Below are 22,443 nucleotides of genomic sequence, written 5' to 3' on the forward strand. Positions count from 1 at the left end.
TAGTTCTTTCTTTATGGCTGGCATCTCTGGAATAATTCTAGTATTAATGCAGTACTGGAATTCTGCCTGTGTTTGCTGGTACAACAAATTAAGCTATATCATTAATGTATGTGTAGTGTTGAGCAAACCTACAAAAATACCAGTTTAACTCTGCATATAAAAATTCTCTTTCTACAGAAACAAAGCATGACATCTTTTATTGTGGAACCATTTTATTTTGCTGATACTCTGTTTACATTTATACCTATGTGTCTGTATTTAAGGTGCAGTAGTGCTACGTCTTGCCAAATCATGGTTTCGTATAGGATCCTTAGAAATCTTGGCTCATTCTGGGGAATTGGACTTACTAAGGTTTGAATTTAATCTTTGTAGTAACTATATTAGTTTTCTTAACAATCATATCTATATATTAGAATGCGTCTATACAGTTGGAATTTAGACATAAATTATTTAGGAAGGAAGACTGCATAATTTAGAAAGATAGCCTGCTATTTTTATAAAAGCATACAGAAGATCTTGCCTTGTTAGGCTAAAATCCCCTAGATGTTTTTGAAGGCCTGGATCTTACAAAATGAGAACGGTTTTATAGCTGAAATATTTTTGGTAACTAGGCACTAGGGAGGAGCAGTTTGTTTTGGAATGATTTGTAAATTTGAAGTATAAGTTCTTACATTTCTCACAGTTTTCTCTGAGGCTAAATTAGCAGAAATATGAAATAAAACACTAGCGTAAGTGTGCGGTATAATGTATGCTCTCCAGAAACGTGCAGAACCAGAGAAGTACACTAGGTAGGAAGCAATTGCATGATTTCAAACCTCTTAGCAGTATTAATTTGTGTGTAAAGCAATTAGCATGACAAATTTTTTTGTCTACTGTAAGTGTTTATAATTTTTTTAAAAAGTTCTCTCCTCAGGAGCAGCAGAAATTGTTCTGGGGTGCTTAAAAACAAGCAAGGACTCAAAACAGCAGTTGTACATTGTCATAGCTGACAATTCGGTTTACCTTCACACATCACTCTATCTTTCTTCCATTTTTTGAAATCTCACAGCAGATTTCAGTTGAAAAACTGAAAGACTGAATTAAGGAACTGATTTTAAGGTGTTTTGTTTTTGTGGTTGATTTGATTGATTGGTTGGTTTTTGTTAAAGTTTGGACCCCACTGGATTTAAAAAGCGTGTAAAGATCACTTGTACTCATGCAAAATAGACTACTCCTTCCTGCCTGTTTTGGAGAGGGCCTCAGAAAGAGTGGCCAAGAGCAGGCCAAAGCTAGTGTGATTGCCTGTGCTTCTTCCTCAAGAAGGTCCTCCTGAAAAAGGATGTCCTGGAGCAATCAGCTGAAATTCAGAGGCAGTGCGTTGGATGTGCTTCTGAAGGTCAGGTTGCTTGGTACTCTGATAAAACCATCACAGTTTGAGCAGAGTTCAGTGATTTGCAACACAACCTGATGAGAAGCTACAAAGCTGCACAGCCCTTGCCTGGGTCCAACCCTTGCCCAGGCTGCCTACCCATGTGTAGATGGTGGTTACAGCTTCCTGGGCCAGTGGTCCTGGCTGGCTCTGACCACAGGAGAGTCCTATAGGGAGCTCCTAAATGTGTTAAAAGCTGGCCACTCTACTTTAAAGCTTTAGATCTGCAAAAATATGCATCTGACAGGCAACTGCAGTTTTTAATGCATGTATCCCATCTTCCTGAGCCTTGTAGGATGGCAAGTAACCCTACTTCATAAGAATTCATCCGTAACTTTTTTTTTTTGTGAGAATTTTGAAGTAGAATTGTTCCTTGTTATCATACACTTTTCTTTTTTTTGGAATATGCAATCTTTTTTTTTTCTTCCTAAAAGGTTAATTTTACTGCATACGCAACCAGATTCTGATGTGGTCTGTAAGTTTAACAAATGGTGATAATTTTAACACTGTGGCAGTCTCCAGTAATATTTATGATTGGAACCTTAGGTTTTATCTCTAAGCATGTGGAAGGGCTTAATCCAAGACTTCCTGGAATAAATAGATTGAATTTTCTAATAACTGTTTGCCTGAAGCTGTAGATCAGCATTTAGCTGTTTGAAAACAAGAATACTGAATGATCAGTTCTAAAAGTACCAGTTTTGCTTAAAGAATTCTGCCTCTCCTATTACAGAAGACTGCTAGACTTTATCATCCAGGAACATTTTCCATCAATAGCCATGAATGATTCAAATAGATATCTGGTAAGTATTTTTTAGAAGTTATTTTTGTTTTCCAGAAGCACACGAACAAACATTTTACAAAGCTTTTCAAGGTTTCAAGTTTTAAAAGTTTTGAAAATTTGAAGTAAGCTTCTACTAGCAAAAATTTTTTTCCTAGCAAAAATGTGTTAATTCTCTTTAGTAAGAACCTCCTTCTTGAAGTTTTTCTCAAAGTAATTTTCTGTTATTTTTTGTTCTCTTACTGCTCAGATTTTAAGCAAGCAGTGGTCATGAAGTCATGAATTATGCTTTTTCTAGTATAAATGCATCTATAGTATATACACTAGTAAATATACTTTTAAGTTTCTTTTAGGGCATCTGTATTGACTTATGCATGTACTGTAGTCTCTGCTGGATAAGGTTGTTGTAGAGTCACATCATTTAGAATGTGAATGAAAAATCCTGACAGACAGAGATACACATCTACAAGTAGAATGTATGACACATTTCTAAAGTGAATCAAATGTTTATGTTATTTATGGTGTTCAATATTTTTGATTCAGAGGACTTGAATTAAAAAGATGTATTTGATTTTAGGAATTTTTCTCTACAGTTGTATCAGAGACTGCAAATCTGATTGCATTGTGGATGTCTGTGGGGTTTGCACACGGTAAGCTGCAGTAGATGGCACTGGCTTTACAGGAGTGGCTCTTTATACTCATAGACCTAAAAATGGCTTTTATTTGTTACTTTGTCCTTCAGTTCTTCTGATGTCTTTGCCTACAGCATCTGTTTTGCATAAATACGAGTATTTTCGTAGCAGATTTAGGAGCACGTTCTGGTCTTTCAAAGCACGACAGTATCTGACAGAAGCAAGAATATGGGAGCAAGAATCCTCAGAATTCTTCTAATAGTCTGGTGTGCAAAGATGATGCATTGATGTCATACATAAGCTTAGTTGCCCTGACTCTGATGCATCTACATAAACCCCTGACTTTTATAGTGTATAGGATACAGTGCTGTCCAATTTGTTTCAGATATGTATTATGAAAAATGAAGCAGCATTGTCTTGCCCGTACAGCACCCAGCCAGCCTGCAGGGAAGCAGCTGCTGACCAGTTTGCAGGAAGCTGTTTCCATGCTGTGTAGCACTGACAGAAAAAGAGAACAGTGCCACCTACATATAGAAACCAGACACCAAACAAGGTAGTGAACAGTTCCCCATTTTCATACTTTAACTGCATGCTAGGTTAGGAGCCAGAGAGACAAGTTTATTTTCCAGGTCTGATTTCTGAAAGGGAACTGCTGCAGCACTCTCTAGATTTAGTGGATCTATTTCACAACAAATATTCTAGAGACTACAGGGTTTGGGAGGAATTCCAGCTTATGTTTCTCCTTGTTTTTTAACTGTAGGTGTGTGCAATACAGATAACTTCAGTTTATTACCCGTAACAATAGATTATGGTCCATTTGGATTTATGGACTCCTACGACCCAAGTGAGTGTAAAACTTTTTTAAAATATAAATTTTACTTAAAATACATTCTTTATATTATTTATGTAGTTTCTGTATGTATGAAAACTCCTAACATTATTAGCAGAAAAATCCCAAGCATGTCTATTGTTTGGAGAGTTCTAGGGAAAAAAATGGTATAAAAGGCCAATTTCGTGATGCACTGTACAGGTTGCATTGCAAGTGCTAAAAGCCTCATTAATAAAATACTGCTTTTAAACACATTTTAATGAGAATGTTTCCAGATGAACTTCCATCAATTGAATAGATGCTACAACAGAAACCTAGAAAACTAAAAACTGCATGTTGCTATAAGCAGCCAAAAGCAAAAATGTTACAGAGTAACTTCACATGCATCTTGCTCTAGCTTTATGGTCACAGCAGCCAATTATATTCTGGGAAAATGAATCAAACATGTCCACTCATAGGAACATTTCTTTGAAAGTATGAACTTAGTGTGGAATTGATAGATAGAAGTCCAGTATGCACATAAACGCTTATTATTAGAGTGTTGTCTAGAAGTTGCATCCGTGTAAGCTTCAGAACCAGCAGTGGTTATCTTGCTGGCTGTTTTCATGAGACTACAGCCTCAAAGTAAGGGAATCTCATTAGACTAAAAGCCATTTTGTCTCTGTTGTATTGAAAAAAACAGGGCTTTTCTGGGTTTAGGTCTTCCTCTATACGATTGGCTGACCTCAGCTAACAATTAAGGACCCACCAGCCACACGTTGACCTGTTGAGTTAATTCACTGTAAATAAGTATCCTTGTGATCTGATTTTAAGTGCTTAGTAACTTTAGGGCTTTTATTAGTTTGATGTGTAAGTAGAAAAATGAATGCACTTCAGTATTTTAACATTGATTGTTTACTGTAATTACTCTGTTGTGGAAAGATAATGTTTTGATTGAAACAGATTTTGTTCCAAACACATCTGATGATGAAAGGAGGTATAAAATAGGAAACCAAGCAAATGCTGGGCTTTTTAATCTGAGCAAGCTGTTACAAGCCATAAAACCTTTACTGGATCCCAGGCAAAAGCAGCTGTAAGTAATCCCTAAAATACCTTAATGCTTGAAAGAACCAGTGAGATGGGAGACCCTCTAATCACCATATGCATTGAAAAGAAAGGGATTAGCTTTTAACATCTTTTTTTTAAGTGGAAATTTATTCTGGACCAATTATTGGCCAGAATAAAGTTGAAGGGAGGGCAGAAAGATTTTAATTGGTTTTGAATAATAGCAAAATATGACTGGAAGGCAGTCCTAGATGTTGTGTGGTCCGTCCTCCTTTCACAAAGGTAGGACTTTTGCCTGTAGTTTTCTATTGTCTAGCCTGTTCTTAATTTATGGGTACCATACATCCTCCTGAAGTAATGAGGTAGTATTGTAGTATCTTATTGTAAAGTTTCCTAATAGTAGTCTTCTTTTATGCAATTTAAACTCATGACTTCTTACTCAGTATGAAAACAAAGAACCTTGTATTTTTCCTTTTTGCAGCAGCTATTTATGTTTTTAAAGCCTATGAAAATGTTTCTCTTCAGTCTTTTTCCCTCTATACTGAATCATCCCAGTTGATTCAGTATATCATTGTATGTGTGATATCAGACAGAAGTTGTCATTGTTTAGTTTACAGTAGGATTGAACCCACAGTAGTATTTTAGTTCCATAGAATCTGTAATTTCTGTTGTTCTTGCAGAGCTTCCCAGATTTTGGAGGGGTATGGTGAGCACTATTACATCCGGTATGCAGTTTCAGAACTTAAACCTTCTAGTCACAATACTATAATTTGCATTGTGTAACAATTTCCTTACTTTGTGCTATTCTCAGTTTCACAGAACTATTCAAAACAAAATTGGGTCTTCTTGGGGAGAATAAGGATGATAACTATTTGATTGCTTTCCTCCTAAAAGTGAGTTTGCTGTGGTGATTTTATTGGCAAACATCTGAACTACTACGCCATACTTAAAAAAACATTAATGGAAGTATTTTTATTTCTCTAGCTTATGGAAGATACAAAGGCTGATTTTACAATGACATTTCGACAGCTTAGTGAAATGACTGAAGACCAGTTAAAGGAGCTCAACATTCCAGAGGTATTAATACAAGTACTCAATTTTAGGAATACTTGATATAAAATGAGTAAACCAAGTTGGACATGACACTGGTATAATAGAGGATGTCTCAAGCCATGTTTTGTCTGGAAAATGTGTCACTGCAGCGTTATTAAGGGACAGGGAGATTAATAAATATGTTTCATGCTACCACCCCATGTTAAGCCTGTGTCTAGTAATGAAGGATAGACTAATGCAGAGTGCTTATGAAACATACATTGATGAAGAATGCTGATGTCAGATTTTCATCCTCTGCTACAGATCCAATATGAGTAGTCATAGATACTCATACACAAGTAGGACTGTGATTTTTTTTTTCGTATTTAGGATCAGTCAAGAACTTTCTTCCCTCTCCCCTCCCTTCCCACCTTTTTTTTTTGTTTCGCCTAAGAATCCCTTACGTCTTATTTTGTAAGACACAAATTAAATTGGACAGGGCTCAGATGGCAAATGTCAACCTTGGGTCAATAAGACTATTCCTACCATGGGTTTACCAGGTGGCCTAAACCTTTGCTCTCAGGACGATGAGCTTCACTTGGTATCTATATGATAAGTGAGGTCCCATCTTGTCATAAACTTTTGCTAGAACCTCGGCCATAGCGGCCTCTGCCCTTATGCACAAAATTGGTTCTAAATGTAGCTTAAAGCATAAGAATACATTTTGTTACTGTGTCCCGTTCTCTGTTGCTGTTAACTCAGCCTAAACTTACTCTTCAGGGACAAGTATAACCATAGAAGAGCTGAGAGTATTAAAATCATAGAATTGTCAGGGTTGGAAGGGACTTGAAAGATCATCTAGTTCCAACCCCCCTGCCATAGGCAGGGACATCGCCCACTGGATCTGGTTGTTCAGACCTCCATCCAGCCTGGCCTTAAAAACTTCCAGGGATGGGGATTCCACCACCTCCCTGGGCAACCTGTTCCAGTGTCTCACCACCCTCATGGTGAAGAACTTCTTCCTAACGTCTAATCTCTAGCTACCCACTTCTAGTTTTGCTCCATTCCCCCTAGTCCTATCACTACCCGACATCCTAAAAAGTCCTTCCCCACCTTTCCTGTAGGCCCCGTCTTACCTGTATCCAGTACCATCTTTAGAAGTGGAAATACAGCTGGAATATTTGAACTAGATTGAGATACTCAGCAAGTAATAATTGGATAATATTGCAGAGAGGGAATTCTGAAAAGAGAGCTTTTAAGTATGTGATCTCAAAAGAAAAATAGGATGCCTTTTTCTAAGTGCCAAAATGATTTTTTTTTTTTTCTCCTTAATACAGTGCCCTTTCCATGTGAGGAATATTGTCCACTTTGCCTGGGAAACTTCATTGCCTTTCCCTAACTTTTGACTGATTTCTCTTTGTCTTTGAATCTAATTTAAAATGAGAGCAGGGTGGAGTTTTGGGGTTCTTTTAGGGATCTGCATAAAGCACAGAATGAAAACAAGGAGTTACTGTTTCTTTCTAATTAAGTGATTTTGACCAAATTCTCTGTTCTTCCTTGTTTTCTTGTTAGGTAAGAGGTCTAACCTGACATTTTCTATGAGCTCAAAGCCACTAATAGTTTAAAAGTTGAGATTTTCTAATGGTAAGCAACAAAAATACAAAGAGCTGTAGCTTTGGAATTAACCATTAGTACAGAGGGGGTGACAAGAGGGTGGGTGTGGTTGTAAGAGAAGGTATTTTTGTCATAGAATAGAAGGGTTTTTTCCATTTCTTGGCCTATGTGCAATAGGAAGAATGGAAACCACTGTGATGCAGTGTGCAGGCACTCCCAGACTACTGCAGAGGTGACATTTATAGCAGCTCCATCTCCCTTACTTTGAAGGTGCAGGCTGAGGAACTTTTGTTCTGATTGTGGTGTAGTTGGGACCTTGCTACTACACTGAGAGTCATTTCCAGCCTTCACTTGGTAGCAGGTGACTTTTTTTTCACACAATTAAATGATTTAGCCCAAAAGTTCTGAGTTCCAAAACAGATATGGTGAAGCAGGTATGATTTTATGCTGATAAAAGAGTTATATTTTATAAATTTTTATTTTTTTGATATTAAAGTAATTTTACTTGCTGTTTTTACACCCATTAATACTTTGTCAGGAGCAAAATACTCATACTGGTTTGTTGATCACTTATGTTTTTTTCAGCTGCACACAAAAATTGACCTAAAAATTCCAGGATCCTTTGGCAACATTGCAGGAGTCCTTACTCCTAGTATTATTATTTTGAAGCATTCTGAAATTCTTCCAAAAGCAGCCTAACTCTGCACATCTCTGAAGAAGTGCTTGACTCCCACACTCACCTGTTATCTACCTTCCTGACCCTCAGCTCTTAAGTCACTTCTGTAATTTTAACTCATTTTTATACTCAGATGTGATTTTCATTATATTTTTTGACTGCCATTCCTTTGAAAAAACAGAGATGTGATCAAAACATTGTTCTTGCTTTTAATTTCCCTTACCTAAAATTTGCCCTTTGTTTTTCTTGTATATCTGCTGGTTCTTTTCATCTATGTCTGTTTATTTTTAATCTGTTCTTTCTCTGAAGTTTATATTTTGTCTGTGAGCTTTGTCTGCTTTCTCTCAGCTGAGCAATGGGAAGCAGCTGTTAGCCCAGTGGAGTCAGCCAAGGAAGCCTTGTTTGAGGCTGTCCAACAGTGGAGGCAGTAACCCCAAGCTCTGGTTTCTCTCTCTTGGCCTTTTCTAAATTCTGTCTCCTATCCCTTCTTCCTCTCCTAATGTCTTTGTTCTTCTTCTCATTCTTCTCCTATCCCTGTAGCCTTAAGTTTCGCGTTTTCTCCAAACCTTATCTTACTTTATCAAAATATTTTCCTTATTCCACAGTTTGGGGGAAAAAAGTCTCTACAAATAGATCTGATCCAGGTACAAATCTCAAAGGAGAGTAAAACTTGTAGCTATGTAGCCTAAAAAATAAAATAGATCAGAGAAGTCAAGGAGAAATAGGAGTAAAGTGCTAGGTGTGTTTAGGTAGAATTTGGCATAACAGAGACATATTAATATGGATGTATTGTGCTAGCAAAAAGAATTAATTGAAATATGGAGGCAAACATATTAGTAGAATTTGTGTGGAGAAAATTCCTTGAAGGATCGTTGTATGTTTCACTCTTACATACTTTTAACATTTGTTTGCTTACTTTGGGTTTTGCCTGACAGGAGCAGAATTCTCATTACCTGCCATTAACCATTTCTTTCCCTTTAGGAGTTCTGGGCTCTCCAGGATCTGGGCAAACACAAGTTGTTTCCAGAATGGGTTACCATGTACCTCTTGAGATTAAATTGGTAAGTCTGTTTATTTCAAGACAGTTTCAAGTGTAAAAATAACACTAGATTTGCACTTGCCAGATGCAGGCAACTTTAATCTGCAAAGATTTTCCATAATCTTTAGTGGATCTGGTAAACTGGCCCAAACAGGGTGTCACATCGCTTTTTGGTCTTTATAGTTCCAGATTGTGCTAGATTCCATAATAATTGCTATTGTGTTTCTTCCTTAACACACAGGTACCTAAAAATTACCTGGGAGGTGTAGTCTCTACTTACTGTCTTTCATTGGGCAACTGATCAGATTTCTTTGGTGAATAATTCTTGTTAAAATTCAGTCCAAGAATCTGAAAGTCAGGCTTTGCAAATACGTAGGAATAAATAGTGCTTCATTACTGGTAATACATATATTTTTTACTATGTAATAATATGGCTCTAGGATGACAAGGAGTGGAAGTTGAACAGTTGTGAATACACAGACTGTGTTTGGAAACTGCTGGTGTTGCACAGATAGGAACGTGCATGTTAGAACTTCCTACCAATTCTTTTGTCTTAAATCAATAAAGAATGTAATGTGTTTTTCTTAGTCATATATGGTATGCATGGCTGATAGTAGTGAAAAGAAGTACACATCAGGTACTTGGAAATTTTAGTCAGTAAATACAATTTTTAGGAGGAAAATATCAATGCAGGTTACAAAACCTACAAGCAAGTGTGTAGTTTGTCCCAAGTCGCATCATTCTTAGGGATTCACACCTGCTGCCGCTGAACATGAAAGCAGAGCACTTAATGATTTTAATGGAAGTCAAACTTTCTAAAAATAATTAAGTGTAAACCTCATTAGCTAAAGCACTTTCTTTTTTCTTCTTTTGCTTTGTTTTTCATCTATAGTAACAAGGGTGATTCAGACACCAAAAGAAGAACAAGAATGGCAAGTGAGTAAAACAATCCGCAGGAATTTATATGCTTGGAGATAGCAGCTAGCTATTTACATAGGTTTCTTTGGTGTTAATTATTCTTCCTTTTGAGGAGAACTAAAATGTGCTGTTTTTTTGAAGAGGAGAAACTCATTACACTACTGCAAATCTTGTACATTCACTGTGGCTATCTCTGGTTTCACTCAATCGAGTGATTAGAATCTAGTCATGTGTGTGAAGGCAAGACATGTGACTGCAGATGGACTTTTTATATAATCTAACTGATCAGGGTGTTCCTTGGCTACAGTGAGGTGCATTTCCTCCTTAGGGTTCCTGCTTTTCACCTCCATAAGAAAAGAAAAGTTTAAACATCTTTAATTTAAATGTCCACATTTATGAAGAAATCGATCAAAATCTGTATGAGGTATTAAATGCTTAAGTGTTACTCTGCAGGGTGTTTTATTCTCATTTCTAACATAAATGGCTGTATGTTTTTGTTAGGTATTGATTGGCCACTTTCTTCAGAAGGTGTAGTTGATTTGGCAGGAAGATGGCAGGAGGTAGCACTGCGATTCAGTAATAAGATAGTCAGAACTACACAGGGCACAAGTTACCATCACATGGACCTTCATGTTTGCATCCACGTTTTCTAAACAAGACTCCATCCATTTTTAAGAATACTTCTTACAATGTTACATGCATTTTTAGAAAGTTAATAGGAAAACAGTTACCAAGAAGAAAGATTTGCTTTATGATTTGTATATTGTAGGGGTTGAGAAGTTTCAGCAGTGGGACTCTAAAGCTTTTAGCTCAAGTACTCATTTAAAGTTTTGAGCTCCTCTATTTTCCTCAGCTAAACTTTAATGCTGAAAACTGTCTAAACACATCTTTCTCGTTTTGGAATCTGCTTTTAGAGAAGATTATCACATTATGAGTTTTATTCCAAATTAGAAAGGATCTCAATTTGGAGATGATCTTCTGCAAAACAGTATTGTGGTTTTTTACACCTATCTCAGAAGATCATGCAATACAGGAGAGAGACACAGTGGAAAAGGTTTTGCCTCCAGGACTACACTTGTGCCAGTGGTCTCGGTTTTGGTAGCAGTCCAAAACTTGGCGTACAAAGTTTCCTGGTCAGGTTAGTTTTCTCCCATATAACCCATCATCACAATATGTTGATATTATTCTTTTATTTAAAAGTTTAATTTTCCTTTAAAAACAAACAAATCTTGTTACATTTTCCTAGCTTCTCTGTATTATAGCGTGACTGATTTCTTACAGTTGTGTTGTTGTTGTTCTCTTTTCAATTTAAATAGATCTCTTAGATGTCCCTTTTGATCTCTTAAAGTAGTTTTTTTTTTTAAGTGTTTCCTGGTAACAGCTGTCTCTTGTCAGTACAATTCAAAGCACAAATCTGGCTCAACTCAGTCGACCGTGCATTTTTACCCAGCATTTCATGTTAAAGACAAAACTGTCAGGGCTCTGCAGATTTTTATATAGGTTGGTATGTGTCCCACTAAATTTCTTATTACTGTCTTTAGTATTGACTGACCTTGAGTATATTGCCATTATCACCTCATTATTCATCACCTTTCCCTCATCATTCGTCCCAAAATACATTATCTTGAAACATTTCAAGTTGATCACTTAATTAATACCTTTATTTTTTTACTTTTCAGTTCTTAGTATGACTTTATCTTGTACTAAACATAGTTCTTTAGGAGTTGATCAAAAAGTTTTGACAATCCAAATCCCCATACAAGTCTATAATTTTATTTCTTTGTAAAAGAAACATGTAAAAAAAAAAAATTGTAGACCATATCATAAAATCCTCAAAAGGGCACAAAATTTCTTCTGCTTTGATCTTTTCTTGTCTGGCTTATCTTGTTCTCTCATAATTACCTTGTTACTGGGGCAATTACAGATATTTTTAATGCCATGGTGAAACTTGTCAATTTGCAATTGTTAAGAATATATTTCTGGGACAAATATTCTCCTGCTAATATGAGTCATGGTTTTAATGTGAATTTCCATTTTTTGTATGAGTTGTATAATAACTTCTCCATCTTTTAAATATTCTTTTTATCGTGCTATCACACTTTACTATTGAAAGCCCATTTACTGGATGAAATCAAATACTTGGCCAGAGCACATTACTTTGCCAAGTGGGAAAACACTCTTTTTTTAGCAGTTAGGGCAGGGTGTTGTTACGACTATATAGAGGTTATAAGGGTTACAAACAGCCAGTCCTATTCAGTGTCTTTTCTTTAGTCTGTCTGCGTCTGGAGGGACTGCATCTCTGTCTTCATTCCCATGGAAGTCAGCCCCTGGACATCGTGCTGCAAAGTTGTTCTGTTACCTGGGCAGCTTTTGTAAAGAGAGGGAGTGGCAGTCCCACCCGAGATGCTTCTGGTTTTGTAAGGGAGCTTCACCTTCTCCCTTCTGGCTGGAATATGAGTGGTCAGAGTTAAGCACTTAGAGCATAGAGTGACTTTTTTTTTTTTTCTTGTCCTTCTCTAAATACCATAAAGACCCTTCTTGTAATGCTGCTGTATGTCAAATCTTGTGGCTTAAAACAGCTATCATTCAGTTCCAAACGTGAAGAATTTAATTCTATTGTGATACATAATCGTGCAAGTGTTGTTTCACTGATTACATAGCTTGGGTAGACTGGTTAAATGGTTAAATAGCTGGTTAAATGGTGATTTTTAGAAGCAGTGCTTATTACAGAGAAGTCTGTTCACTGCACTAGGCACTAATTCTGTGTGGGGAGCTTTTAAATATGAATAAAGTCCTGCGACTGCCTGACCACAGAAGCTCAGGAGGAGCCATGGTAGCTTTCCTGAGAGACCTGTCTCGGTAGTCAGCGGGGGTAAACAAGTCATGCTTGCAAGCTGAAGCAGCCGTACAAGAAGATGCAAGAGCAGAGTGAACTGGGAAATGGAAATAGCTGAAGTTTAATCCGTTTGTCTAAAACATTGCTTCTGATCATTCCCCTCCTAATAATGTGTTTTAAAATAAAATACCATCGTAGCTCACTGATAGAGGAATTGAGAAGAGGGAAATTTGGGCTGGTCATTTGAATGAATACTCTGCTTTCTTTAATACCCTCTTTCATGTATGCTGTAAAAAAGTTTATAAGACTATTTTATAAAGATGTATGGATTTTTAAAAATAAATATATAAAATATAAGGTTTGAATTGACATTTATTCATATAAAACCTATGGGGACATCAATGAGAAGGGAAAGAACAGATGAAGTTTGTGCATGTGGATAAATCACAGACATTTGTTTTCAAGTCCATGGTTGAAAATGCTTAATCTCTTCAGGTAATAATCAGCTGCTGAATTTGGGAAAATATTCAGACCAATGTCAAATTAAGGCTTAAAATGCAAGCTTGAATGTTTATTACATTTATTCTGTAATATTGTTTTGATAATTAAGGGGAAAACTTTCTGAAGCAGAATCCTAGGCTTTAACTGGAGAGCAAAAATGAGAGTTGTGTTGATGTTACCTGCTAAAAAAATTGATGATGAAAGCCATATGTGCTTGTGAGAATTGTCCTCAGCGCAGTTTGACAGAACTTTTATGTAAGATACAGCCTGGGTTACTAATTCAGCAATTTAATTTTCGGTGCCCCAACAATCTCCTTACCACTAGTTAGACACAATCAGCCTGGAACGTGCCAGAGGAGCACTCCAGCTGTCATGGGTATTTCCAAGAAGGCACAGCAGACTGTTGTGGAAAAGAGGGACGTGGACCTGCTGGAGCGTGTCCAGAGAAGGGCCACGAGAATGATCCGAGGGCTGGAGCAGCTCTCCTACGAGGACAGACTGAGAGAGTTGGGGCTGTTCAGTCTGGAGAAGAGAAGGCTCCGAGGTGACCTTATTGTGGCCTTCCAAAATCTTAAGGGGGCCTACAAGAAAGCCAGGGAGGGACTTTTTAGGATCTCAAGTAACAACAGAACTAGAGGGAATGGGGCAAAGCTGGAAGTGGGCAGATTCAGGCTGGATGTGAGGAAGAAGGTCTTCACCATGAGAGTGGTGAGACCCTGGAATGGGTTGCCCAGGGAGGTGGTGGAGGCCCCATCCCTGGGGGTCTTTAGGGCCAGGCTGGATGAGGCTCTGGGCAGCCTGGTCTAGTGGGAGGTGTCCCTGCTCATGGCAGAGGGGTTGGAACTGGGTGATCCTTGTGGTCCCTTCCAACCCTGACAGATTCTGATCTGTTTTGGCAGAGGACTTTGGAGCCCTAGTGGCTCAGTGGTTGGACTTGATGATCTTGGAGGTCCCTTCCAACCTAAATGATTCTATGATTCTAAAAAGATGTGGACCACGCCATTCCAGGAAACTAAAAGGAATGACAAAGTTGAAGAAGTTTCTAAAAAATATAGCTGAAATCCAACATTAAAGGCTTTTTTGGTCAAACTTTTGATACATGATATAGAAGGAGGAACATCCAAGTACATATACTTCAGTGAATATCCTAATAATTCCTTGTCACATTAAATAATATTCATTTTTATGTACTGTATTGGCAGCAATTAAATATGCTTTCCAACAATGTAGCAGGAAGCCAGGCCATGGTAAACGAATCACATGTTGGTGTTCATAACAGGAGATCCTCTGTGTGTCAGTGTGATGTTCTGTACTATTCTAATTTTTGTTAGGCACTTTGGCATCACTGATTGTGCAAGTTTAAAAAATCCTTTTAGTAGCTCCTAAAAATAGAAAGATTGTTTACTTCCTTTTCCTTTTTTTGCATTTTTTTCTTGATCTGCAAATTAAACCTCCTTAAAGATTTCAATGACATGTTTCAATGACTGTTTTGCTTTTGCTGAATATTAACCAATTTTAACAGTTTACTTTTGTTTCCAGCTGCTAATCCTAGATACATCCTTAGGAACTGGATGGCAGAATCAGCAGTGCAAAAAGCTAATTTGAATGATTTTTCAGAGGTAAAAATCTTTCCTTCTTTCTTGACATATTTATTAATAATTGGCATAATTGTTAATAGAAGGGTTGTTGCATTTACACTTTGAGCTATATTATACTTTGACCAACATTGTACTAATACCAACTACTATTTAAAATAGTACAAAAACTATTAATTGTGTTAATTACAAAGAGTGACTGTATTAGTAGTAGTACCAAAAATAGTAAGCAACTCATGGAATAGTTTCTGAAGCAAGGAGGGTGCATAATATGAAGTGGCAGAGACTTGTTTGCAAGAAAACATCTTGTGCAAAATCTTACCCATCTGAATTGCTTCCAGGTTCATCTCCTGCAGCAGATTTTACAGCATCCCTTCCAGAGACAGGAGGCTGCAGAGAAAGCAGGCTACTCCCTGCGACCCCCAGCCTGGGCCAAGGGTCTTAAAGTCAGCTGCTCATCCTGACAGAAACTTCATCAGGGTCGAAGCTCAGGCCTTCAAATAGGATTAATGGATCAAGTCACAGGAGATTCGCTGCCTTCTGCTTTGCGGGCTGGAACCTGCTACTCTGCTAGGCAAGACAAGGTCTTGACCCACTTTATGAAGTCTAAAGATTAAAGAAATGGACCACTATGTATGGTTGCATCAGCAAATTATATTGGCATTTTTAACTCTGCCCTTCATACTCAGCTGTGCATTAATTTGAGTCTCAATATTTAAGTTCTGCCGAGCTGTCACACGTAACCTCTCAGAATTCATGGCTGATCAGGCGGGTCTTGGTGACTTTTAATGGCTGGTCAATTTAAAAATCCATCCAGGCTACTTTTAATCATACACTATTTTGATGAATGTTCTCCTTGCTGTTACACACTGTTCAAATATAATTGTATTCTGAAGATATAAATGTCCTCAAGTCTTTTGCAGAGTTGGAACAGGGGACCGATCATCTTACACTTGGGCCTTGCCACCTTTTCTCTTTGACCTTGTTTTGTCCCGTTAAACTGCCAGCAAAGATTTAAAGGAAATTCAGTTAAATAGCGAGCAAAGATGTCTGTCATGGGAGTGACTTGCCCAAAACAAATTTTAGTGCCTTTGCTGATGACAGGTGCCTGTCAAGCCTGGCCCACTGCTCTTTGGAAGTGTGTCTTTTGATAGCAGTAGAAAGATCTACTTTGTGCATGGATGTAAGTCCTCGGGAAACCTTCACTGGTTTGACAGGAGAAAGGACTTTCTTGGAAGTATCTCACGACATAGGTAGTCAGGTCAGTGTACCTTTTGTATATAGGTGCCTGATGCTGTAAGGGGCTAACAAAAGTCTTGCAAGGAAAGTATTTAAAATTCATCTGAAGCTGTTACACAGAAGTCCTTTGAGTACCAGAGAGAGACTAGTCTTTGAGTCCTAGGTCTTGTCTTTTATCCTTGTTTGATACTCTGATTCCACATCGAAAAATTTAGTGTGTAATTAAGACAAAATGAATATATAAACAATCAGGTCCAATATTATGCTAGAAAATTTGCAGCAAAAATCACTTATTCTGGGGCTTTGTTACTTCTTGACATTGCCTCCTCTCTTCCCAAATCCAAAATTGATTTAGAATCCCCAAATTTTTGAGTGCCACTTGATTATGAAGTAGAGGTGATTAAGTGGTATAGTTAGCATTTCACAGATCTCTTTCTAGAAATATAATTGGTGTGGGGGAAAAAAAAATTATGTAATTGGAAATCTTTCCATGACTAAAAAAATATTTGGATGCCTTTACTTAACTACAATCAACACAATTATTCAGGATGGTTTCCCCTCAGAGATACAGCTGTTCAAATATAAATAGTTGTTCAAAAGTAAATATTAGTGTCATAATATGAGGAACAATACAGATATTTAAACAATACATATTTTTGGAAGTCCAGTCTGAAGTTTAAGCAAATTCCACAAGTTCAGCCTGGGTTAACATTCCTTGTGCAGGTAGCAAGTGCTCTTCTGCAACCACTGGGATCAGTGGTTGAGTGAGGTAAGAGGGTGTCTGTAGGAGCCCACCAGCAGCAGGCTGCATTCCCAGCCTATTGAAACGCTGACGTTGATGTCTCTTCTCAGAGAATTACAAACAAAATATCCTGTTGTGATGAAATGTGTGACTGTCACCAGTACCACCTGCACTGGAGTGAGTTATGCTGCAAGTAAGTGATGATTTGGAGATGAATATATTTGTGCCCACAGGGTAAATACAGCAGCACTGCAACCTGGGTCCTGGTTACCAATTAGGTGAAAGGAAAGAACTCTGGTTTATGTTGAACCAAATGTCCCTTGAGTTTCTTTAGTATGGAGGCCAAACATGGCTGCCTGTACATCTTCACCTCATGGGATAATTGCGTAAATACAAAGCCTTTTTATACTGCTTTTTTTCTTCAGTTTTTTATAAGTGTTAAATTCTGTTAGTAGCAGTGGCAAGAGGACCTCAGCTTCACTCATAGTTACAGGTAAAGTAACACAGTATAAAACCAGACCATCCCAAATGGGAGGTTTTTTACAAGCAGTGATATGTGCTGCCCACAGTGCTCATTGTGAAGCTTTTCTCAGGTTCTTGAAAAACATCGGAAAGAATGAAGCAAGCCCTGGAAATGGGTTTCATGTGTTCCTCTGGCTGCAGAGAGCAGATCAGCTACTTCTCTTCTCCAGGAGTCCATTCATGGACTCAGTTATGTCCTCTTTCTTTCACTTCTGTGAAAGCAATTCACCGTTATTTTTTCCCCATAGTCCTACCATGCAGATTACATCACCTGTTTTTAGTAACTGTTTTGGTTTCAGAACAGCATTGACTGTTAATGGCAATCAAACTGCCTTAGAATATTCCACAAGACCATGAGAATTCCTAAGTCTTAACAATACTGAATCTCTTCTGTTCTGTGTGCCTCCCTCACATGGGCTAGGCACGTTTCCCAGTTACTGTGAGACTGTCAGTGATAACCAATAAATAATATTCTGTTCTCTAGTCTTGCCACACTATCTATTAAAGTTTCTACTTTTCCACTCTCAAAGTGCCTGATAGTGTGTGGAAAAACACTGAAAAATAGTTATCTTAACATTACTTTTCAGCTATGTTTAGTAAAAGTAGAGAAATGAGGCCACATCACACTTGGTGTTCTGTACCACCTCCATTTTCACTTCTAGGTTTTAATCATTATGGTTTATTATGACAGTGTAAGCCTTAATACTGTGTTTCAAGATACATTCCCTAAAATCCTTGGCTTCTACCTGCAGTTCTGGAGCTGCCTCTTCCTTCATGTTACATAAACACAGCAGTAATGTGAGAGATGTTGAATAAAAATACTGTGGCTGTTAATCTAACAGCTCTTTCTTTGTACTCTCATCCTCTTTCTGCACCAGAGGGCAGTTACGAGGGGCAGCAGTGTTGACCCCTCACATGTGGACTTTTCCACGTGACTCTAACCTTTATAATCCTTAGGAGTGATGGAAAAGTGCTCGCTTGAAGCAGGTCCTTCTTCCATATCAGTGATGCAAGAGCCCAAAGAAGACGACGGCTGCTAAGGCTGCTTCCATCTGAGGTATGAATAAAGGTTAAAAATAACAGGCTGCAACTTCAGATCTTTTCAGACTAAAATACTGTAATCTCTAGCAACGTGCGTACTGCTGTGAGCTGCAGGAATACGCCAGTTTCATATGGCAATAGGTTAGATAGAGGTGGAAGGATTAATTTCTGTATTTTACAAATGTTTTGATTTACAGTCTTGGAAAGGAAGATCTTTTTGTATTTTGCAGCATCTCTTTTGTACCAAATAAAGCCATATAATTGTGTATCATTAAGATGGTAGCTCTGTTCTTTGAATGGAGAGCTTGAATACTTACATTTCAGAAATTCAATGCAACCCTGTTGCATCAACAAAATAGTTGATGGAGGTCTAATCATCACAGCATTTTAATTGATTTCTGGAGCTTTCTTTTGGCTTTGATTCTTTTTGTTTCAAAGAAAGCTCAACTTTTTCCTTTGTGTACAATTAAGTGTCTGAGTTATGATTGACTGCAGATGTAAAATGTATAAGATTGAGCTTATTGTGCTGTAACAAAAAAGAGAAAAGGGCAGGAGGCTGAGTGTTTTGGTGAGAAGAATGAATCCTAGGAAGGCCGTGTAGAAGTCTTAGTGTTTTGTGGATTCAGAGAAGCCTGCTATTGTGCAACATTTTCGTAAGGGCATGTGCTGTTTTATTTTGATGCTGGCTGTATCCTTCATAGAAGAAAATTTGTTCAATTTAAAAAGTTGGACAGCCAGCAGCTGTTGTCACCTCAGTGTGTTGAAGAAGTGCACTCCTAATACCTTGTCAGAAAATGACACCCAGCTCTTTAGCATTCAAGGAGTCTGCATAATGATTACCTCAGTTACATATGGAAAGCAACTGGAAAACATAATCCTTTTTTTTTTTTAACCTGTAGTTTTAACTCTCCTACTTTCAGCTAGTTAGTACCTTTTCTCCTGCACTTGGAACTAAAAGTACTGAGTTTATGAGCCTTGCACTGGTCTCAAGAGCACTTCTCAGTTTGGCCATTTGGAGGTGAGCAGTAGCTTTTGAATGTTCTAACATGTGCATTCAAAATTTCAGGGGAACATTTGTGTTAGTGGTGAACATAGTTCTCCTGGTGAGAGCTTTTTGCTCAGTTCAGTGAAAGCGCGGGAGCTAGAAGACCAGTAAGAGTTGCGTGGGGTATGTTTATATTGGCAACTGAGAGGGCCAGGAACCAGTCCCTTGGCCCACAGATTGGTACTGTAACTGGCCATATCTGCACCACTGGGGATTTCTGTACAGGGAGTGAAACCTGCTTTAGACTCGCCCATGTTGTCTTCTGGGAATGGTGCCTGGCACTGTGCTTAGGCCCACTTCAGCAGTACAGGTGGGCACCAGGCCAGTGCTCAAACTTGCATCCTTGTCTTCTTTCAGACACAGGTGTACAAGCTGTAGCATCCTGCTAGCAATGCTGGCTCCTCAACTGGAGGATGCAGAGCAGGGAACTGGTTAGCAGCAGTCCTGAGACATACCCCAGTCCTCATAGCCCTGCTGTGAGCTTTACTTACTCTTCTAATGCTTACACTGCTGACAAACCATGGAAAGGAAAGAGGAAGAGGAGAGTGGCTGTCCCATGGCTGCACGAGTAACTGGAGATGGGCACGATTACTGCAGGAAGAAACAGCTTGAGCTTGTCTCAGCTGGAAACAGAGAAAGTTGTGGAATGTCATGTAAACTTTTTTGAGTGACTCAGCTGGGACTGCCCTGGCTGAAGCGTCCCTGTTCTGAAACACCTTCTGTGCACCCCCAGGTTCCTCTTGTGTCCATCACCACCTTCATGCTAGCTCCTTCCAAGAGCCTGCTCATTCTCCTAGTGCTGAGGTGGGCATGTTTTGCCTTGGGTTGCGCCAACCTGTCAGCGGCCTGGCTCCCTGAAACTGGGTGCTCACAGTTTGTGCTTCACCACAGCAAAGCTCTGGTCTTTGCTGGCTTGTGGAGGGAGATGCTCATGCAGCCACTGAAATGTGCACACAGTAGGGACCATCTGAAATAAGTGAGGTGGGACAGCCAGTACTGCCGTCTGTACTTGCATAGAAGAGTGGCTCTTGGTGCTGTGAACTTGCGGAAAATGTGGAAGATAAAGGTCTGCAGCTCTTTGCTGGAGTGGGGCTGTAATGGCCAGTGAGTGCCTCGGTTGGCATTGCACTTCTGGGCTCTACTGATGCTGTTTTCACTGATGTCTGTCAGCATGGAGACTGCAGGATGCCTGTGGGTGAAGGCCAGGCCTTGGTAGGCAGGTATACCTGCATGACCTTGCAGAACCAAAAGAAGTCCCCCACCTCTTCCAGATGGGGCAAAGACCCCACAGGGGAGTGGGGTCAACACACTGCTGGTGTGGTGGTGGGAAAGGGTTGGGCCTCATTTAAACAGTAGCATCAACAGATTCTTAATGCTCCTTGTCAATGTTTGAACAGTTGCCCCTGCAGGCAATGCCCTAACTAACTGCTACCTGGGCAAACACGGATCTCAGGCTTAGCATCTCTCACAGACACCATCTTGTAAAGCCTTGTAATTAAATGCTTTTACTTTTTTTTTTTTCCCCCAAGTTCAAAGCCAGGAAGGAATATTAACCACAGCAACGTCTGCCTACCTACAGACACATTTATTGGCCTACCTCAAGCAGCCACTTCTTCCATCGGTGATGACATGGCCATGGGCTTTTCACCACTGTGCTTACAGCAAAGCCGTTTCAATGCCAGGAAGAAATGCACGGAGTTCATAATGGCAACATAACATTTTTTTTTTTTAAAAGATAGTAATCTCAAAAAGAAAGGTACTTTATAATAAAGACATGGTTATAGCCTTCATGTATCTGCTAAGCTGATAAACAGGTACATGGGTATTGACAAACCAACCTTAAGCAAAGAATAAGACTGGGGGTGACCTAACACCTCACAGCACTGCCACCAGCTTGACTCTGCTTGTCTCCCACCACCACTTCTGGACATAGGACTCCGTGTTGATAAACAGCAGTGCTCTTAGCCCCTGCTCTGTCATCTGCTTTTATGTATGTATGTATTTATTTAGAACACGCACTTTGCTTTTTCTATTGCAAATTACAGAAGTACATTATCTTAGATAAGTAAGATATCTATGATCTCTTGGAAGATCATGTCCATGAGAAGAGGCAAAAACTGGAAGAAATAAAGACTAATAATGAATGCTGCCTAAATGAACAATAGAGAATTAAAATGGGAGTACAAATGAAAAAGGAGGTGTAGGCGGAGACATTCATATAATGTAGAAGATAATTACAAAGTCTTTCAGAAAAAGCATTTCTAGGTACAGGGGAAAAAAGAATCACTGCTTACCAAGGGAAGCATACAGGACTCCAAAATTTTTTTCTTTGTCTAAGATTAACCAAACAAACACGATTTAAGGGCAGCAACTGTGAGTGAGAACAGGTATGAGTGGAGTTGCTTATGGAAGCAGGAGTGTGTAACATCTGAGGTGACACTCAAATCTCAGGAAAATCTGGTTGAGGTTTTACTTTTTGACACAGACTATATTTGAAAAAAACCAACCCACAATCAGGGGTTTTGTGATAAAGAACCTTTAAGAGGAAATCTGTAAAAAGGGATCTTTCAACTTCTCAAAATTCACATGAGAATATCATATTTTTCCTTCAGTTCCAGTTCTCTAGCGAAGCAGATCCAAAAGACGCATTTCACGGCTGGCCGGCTCTGCGAGTGCCGCTGCCGCCCCGGCTGTCCCGGCGGAGCCAGCTAAGACTCCACAGCCACCTCTTGCCTTGGCGTGGTGCTGGGACGGTCCTCAGTGGCACAAGTGTGGGGCAGGGGGCGAAGGAGCAGGTCATGGGAACAAGTGGGGCACAGAGCAGCCCACCTTCTTGAGAATCCCAGGAGGAACTCTGAAGGAGAATTCCTCCTGGAGGAGCCTAATCCAGCACAACTTTCCATGATGCCTCACAAAAACAGCTATGGCTTGAAATCCACCTGCTCCCAGCAC

At 39.0% G+C, this 22,443-nt stretch overlaps 1 protein-coding gene across 1 annotated transcript in view; it reads left to right on the plus strand.

The window, feature by feature from the left end:
• LOC103769321 (selenoprotein O-like) overlaps nt 1–15,366 on the plus strand; it is a gene marked incomplete at its 5' end in the record, with an annotated part of 21,276 nt that extends 5,910 nt beyond the window's left edge. The window contains 12 exons of the mRNA XM_008936506.1: nt 264–351; nt 2,139–2,208; nt 2,764–2,836; nt 3,579–3,662; nt 4,590–4,719; nt 5,372–5,416; nt 5,503–5,584; nt 5,676–5,768; nt 8,995–9,074; nt 9,945–9,988; nt 14,847–14,926; nt 15,244–15,366. Of these exons, the coding sequence (XP_008934754.1) occupies nt 264–351; nt 2,139–2,208; nt 2,764–2,836; nt 3,579–3,662; nt 4,590–4,719; nt 5,372–5,416; nt 5,503–5,584; nt 5,676–5,768; nt 8,995–9,074; nt 9,945–9,988; nt 14,847–14,926; nt 15,244–15,366 (992 nt within the window). The remainder of the gene's footprint in view (nt 1–263; nt 352–2,138; nt 2,209–2,763; nt 2,837–3,578; nt 3,663–4,589; nt 4,720–5,371; nt 5,417–5,502; nt 5,585–5,675; nt 5,769–8,994; nt 9,075–9,944; nt 9,989–14,846; nt 14,927–15,243) is intronic.
• Between the last annotated feature and the right edge of the window lie 7,077 nt (nt 15,367–22,443).

Source organism: Merops nubicus, unplaced genomic scaffold, assembly GCF_000691845.1.
Source record: "Merops nubicus isolate BGI_N331 unplaced genomic scaffold, ASM69184v1 scaffold8223, whole genome shotgun sequence".
Taxonomy (NCBI): domain Eukaryota; kingdom Metazoa; phylum Chordata; class Aves; order Coraciiformes; family Meropidae; genus Merops; species Merops nubicus.